Below are 4,881 nucleotides of genomic sequence, written 5' to 3' on the forward strand. Positions count from 1 at the left end.
CTCTGCCCTGCTCCCTTTTTTCATGGAAGTACCTGCATTGTTCACAACTTCTCTGAAATGAGCATCTGAATGGGTGAGCTCGTTTCAGCATTTCTGTGACCATTCTAAAGATTAGATTCGTTCATGAGAGTCAGATCTATCTGCTGTCAAGCGCGGTGTGTGAGAATCACCTGTTCTTGTCTGTTCTCTCCCTCAATCGTCCCTCGATCCATTTGCAAATAAAGCTTCCACATGCGACTTCTCTCGTGTTACACGCCGCCAGACGGCTTTTAGTGCTCAAGCTAATCAAGAGAATCCAGTCGATTTTCAAAATAAAAGATTTCCGTCTCAAAAAGAAAAAAATTCAGCGTCCCTGTGGTAAGGGGTCCACGGACCAGCCCAGTGGTTGGGTACCACTGCTATAAGTGACTTAGACAAGCTGATACAGAAGTTTTCTGTTCGACTCTCCACAGATGGATGTTCCCAGCAGCCTGAGGGAGCTGGAAATGACCATCCGCATCCTGGAGGAGGAGCAGGTGGAGATTATCAGCGTTCCCGTTCCGAACTTTGAAGATGGAGACCCAGCAGACATCGTCCACGACTTCGAGAGGGTGAGACTCCTGACTGCAGTCCGACGGCTGTAATGAGGAGTTAGGCATGAGAGCAGAAGCAGAACCTGCTCTGAAGGCCTTGGTATTTTTCAGTTTCTAAAAAATGAGAAAGACAAGAAAGGTGGTTAGATGAGGTGGAAAAAGCTCATGAAGTAAAGGAAGAACATGGCCCAGAGGATGGGATGTTCAGGTGAGAGTTTGGGAGACATGGCTGAAAAGGGCTTCTAGTTTATAACCCTTTAACTCCTGAGGCGTCGTCACTGACGCTTAAACCCAAAAACATTTCCTGCCCCTTCAGCATGAATCGCATTTAGCTTCAGAGGAAGTCTCCAGTTTAGTAAAGATGAAGACAGTTTTTATTTCAGTGCCCTCTGTTCTGATTTGATGGACGAGGGATGGGATCAGAAGGGAAACATGCTGTAAACATGATGTAAATGAGATGGACCCTACATCCAGAGGAGGGTCAGAGGTCAAGAAGAGGGTCAATGGATGAAGGAAAACAGAGAAGAGTCCTCATCAGATCTTTGTTTTCAGAGGCTGACTGCATACCTGGACCTGAATCTGGACAAGTGCTATGTCATCCCCCTCAACACCTCTACTGTCATGCCCCCCAGAGACCTTATGGAGCTGCTGGTCAATGTCAGGGTAACAACTGGCTCCTTTGATGAGTGGCCACACACTGACCTTTAAAGCAGTGTGTTTAAAGATTCTTCTGTCTGTCCAGGCTGGAACCTACCTGCCCCAGTCATACCTGGTCCATGAGGAGATGGTGGTGACGGAGCGTCTTGAGCGTGTCGACCAGCTCGGCTACTTCATCTACAACCTCTGCCGTGACAAGGAGACCTTCAAGCTGCAGCGCAGAGACAGGATTCTGGGTATGTGCTTCACTTCAAGGGGGCGTACCATGATTTTCTTAAGTTTTTCTCAAGTAAACTATTTCCATATCCATGATCATATATTACCCTTGGAGCACTAAAAATAAGTTATTTATATAATATGAGTTATTTTTGTGAACTCTTTTCATGCCCGAAGTAAAACGGCTCAATCCTTGAGGCTCCGCCTTTTGCTCCTTTAGGGTCCCGCCCATTTTGTGACGTCATCCTAGAGCCGTCCTCGTCAGTGTGTCACCCACGAAAAAAACATCCACTTTTTAAAAAGTATCAATGTACATACAGTGTAGCCCTGCTGTCTATCAGCAAAATTTGGCACGGAAAAAATGTTAATGGTGAAAAGGGTTCATTTTTGTGGTGAAATTCAGCCCAAAAAAATATAAACGGCACCAAATGAACATTTCAGGATTTATTGCAATGATGAGAACATTGTTCTGATTACCCCTGGCGGTGAACGTTTCTTTTCTTTTTGAGGCATCACTCATTTCCTTATCAAAAAGCCGTCATAATTTTCCTGGAGACACGCAGACCTTTCCGTCTTTGCTCAGTGATCCATGTTCAAATCAGATCTTCTAATTCGTTGCTCGCTTTTTCCTCCAGGAAATAGTCTGCTCCCCTTCTCCTGCCATCTTCTCAATATCCTCGTCTGCATGTGCCGTTCTCAGATATGTTCAGGATCCATCCCAACATTCCTCATCAGAAGTTTCTTCATAGAGTTTGAATAATAAATCGATTGAGCTAACTCGATACAGCTGAGCTCGCTAACTTGCTTCATCAGAGCTCGGTAGTTCAATACAGTGGAGCTCACCACAGTGGAGCTCGTTAGCACGTTACGCTATGTACTAGGCGGCTGGTTAGCGTGAACAAACACAGGTGGGGCCACCACAGAAACTGCGGACAAACCCATTTGGGCCCATATTTTCTGCCCACTTTTAAACCATATGAGGCCACTTTGCCTGGGTGGCTGGGAGGGGAGCGGGGCGGAGCTGCTCTGCTCCATTTTAATGGATCCACTTGTAGATGACTAGATGACTAGTCCAGTTGGATACTGGTGTTGTTGCACACCATATTTGTTTGCATGTCTAACGTTATGTGGGGATTTGAAGCTAGTAGGAGAGAGTGTAAACAAACAGCTCAGTTATGGGTTGATGGGAAGGGGGGGTGGGGTTGCTTTGCAACAACAGTCCCGCACACAATTCAGAGGTAGACTTCTAATGAACTCCTGCTGCTCTGCAGAAACTATGTCCTAGAAAACAACCCAAGTTTTTGGGTTTTGTCTAAAAATGGCCCTGTCATAATGAAAAGACCACTGGAAACACTTTTACAATCAATCAAAAGATGATCAGTGGGGCTTTAAGATCACACTGAGCCCACTCCATATCAAGCACACACTTCTTCTGGTGCTGTTACTCTTTTCTCATTTTTACCTTCTAAATGTTCTCATATGTTATAGCTGAAAGTTCTGCCTCCTCTCGGGTTAAGTTCTTCCCCCTTTAGCAGCTCCATGCTGACCCGGCTCTAAAGACTGTTCTGCTCTCCCACAGGTATTCAGAAGCGTGAGGCGCTGAAATGCCGCAAGATCCGCCACTTCGAGAACAAGTTTGTGGTGGAAACTCAGATCTGCGAGCCCTGAGCCGCTTCAGCACAGCCCATTGAGCCACCGGGAGGGCGTTCTTGATGTCACCTGTCTTCTTTTCTTTGCTTCAGGTAGTTTGAGAGAATGAGGGAAGTGAAATGTGAAATAGTTTGGTAAAGATTCATGCATTGTTTTGAGGGGAAAAAGGCGACGCTGGTATTTTTCCACTTTCTGCACAGGAACATCCTGGGGAATCCTACCCCAAAGTAACTTGCTTTATTTCAGCTGAGGATCCATTTATAAATTATTGTAATCAAAGCAAGCGCAGCGGCGTGAACATTTATTTTGATAGACTAAACCTGATTACGTTTTGATGAACCACTGATATCCTGGTTGTTGAGGCTCGTCAGTCCAGGGACACTTTATTATTTTCATATACTGTATCTGCTGTAGTGATTATTGTACTCTTCGGTTCTTTCTTAACTGCAGAATGAGAGTTAAAGAGTTTTTTCTGCTTTGAATTAAAAAAAAATTGAAACATAAAATGCACACAACCATAGGTTGACTTTTTTCACAGCTTCTTCAGTTTTAAATGTCATTTTGTTGGGATTTCTTTACTTGTTTTACTAATTTGTGTAAAAAGAAACAATAAACAAATATAGAAAGTATTGATGCTCTTGTTTGTGCGTTTGTCCTCTGATGGGGAATATTGACATGTTCAGATTCCACAACATCCTAATGACGTATTGACTGTTTTTTTATTTTAAGCCATTTTCAGCAACAGAGACAAAAGAGATAAAAACATAACTATAACACGTGTTTTTGAGATATTCATTCATAGATTAGAACATAAAGCTATCTTCTTGACATTATAATTTCTCCTAGTCATAGACACACATATTCATTCAGTAAAAACATGTTACAAGAAATCAAGTAAATATAATCAACCAAAACGGAGTGAAAAGAAATGTTTGTATAACCTCACCACTATACAGACTGACTTGACCTGCTGACAGCAAAGTGTTATGAGGAGCTGCAAAGATGATGGGTGGAGCATCAATGATGGTGGGAGGAGCCATAAAAGTGATGGGAGGAGCATCAGTGATGGTGGGAGGAGCCACAAAAGTGATGGGAGGAGCATCAGTGATGAGAGAAAGGGCAGCAGTGATGAGCATCAGACTCTGTTACTGCTGCAATATCAATTCCTCATATTTACAGTTGACAGTCTGAGGGTCCAAACAACAAAAGCAAAGTTTGAAACATTAAAAGGGAAAAATGAACCTTTGCTTCATGAAGTTTTCATTGTAGATTAATCTAAAATTACTTTGATAAAACAAACTTAATTTGACATTTTTTGTGGAATGGTGGAGATTTTTACAGAACTGCTGAGAGTGCAGAAGCTGCTTCAACTGTGCGGTGATGGACCAAAGTTTCCTGCTTTGACCACAATCAGCATCTCCATCACAGAGGAGTCGTGTCCCTCACTCCTGCTCATTGAGGATGATGATGGAGTCAGAGGTGGATGGTGTTCAGTTACCCATAATGATCATAAATCCAAATACTATCAACTGTATCCACAGATCTGAATGTGTTTTTTTAACTGTTCTTTGAAGAGAATCCACCGTCAGAAGTTTCAGGCTACATAAAGTAACCTTTTCTATGCTAGAACCCATGCTCACACCTTTCTGGTGTGAGTGCACACTCCTGCCAGCAACACGATCTGTGACACAATGGAGCACCAAACCACGGCTGTCATGCAGGGATTTAAATAAGGCTGTGTCTTTACGCTCTGCGGGCGGCCTCCAGCTCCTGTTACAGCCGGAGC

At 43.5% G+C, this 4,881-nt stretch overlaps 1 protein-coding gene across 4 annotated transcripts in view; it reads left to right on the plus strand.

The window, feature by feature from the left end:
* Positions 1-3,721, plus strand: part of itm2ba (integral membrane protein 2Ba) — a 24,333-nt gene extending 20,612 nt beyond the window's left edge. For 2 of the 4 annotated variants that reach the window (XM_024264288.2, XM_024264286.2), the window contains exons 5-8: positions 453-590; positions 1,125-1,235; positions 1,315-1,465; positions 3,025-3,721. In XM_024264288.2, the coding sequence (XP_024120056.1) occupies positions 453-590; positions 1,125-1,235; positions 1,315-1,465; positions 3,025-3,113 (489 nt within the window). In that variant the 3' untranslated portion in view covers positions 3,114-3,721. The remainder of the gene's footprint in view (positions 1-452; positions 591-1,124; positions 1,236-1,314; positions 1,466-3,024) is intronic. The other 2 variants (XM_024264287.2, XM_024264289.2) reach the window with 2 other exon arrangements.
* Positions 3,722-4,881: the final 1,160 nt, after the last annotated feature.

This window comes from Oryzias melastigma, unplaced genomic scaffold (genome assembly GCF_002922805.2).
Source record: "Oryzias melastigma strain HK-1 unplaced genomic scaffold, ASM292280v2 sc00310, whole genome shotgun sequence".
Classification (NCBI taxonomy): domain Eukaryota; kingdom Metazoa; phylum Chordata; class Actinopteri; order Beloniformes; family Adrianichthyidae; genus Oryzias; species Oryzias melastigma.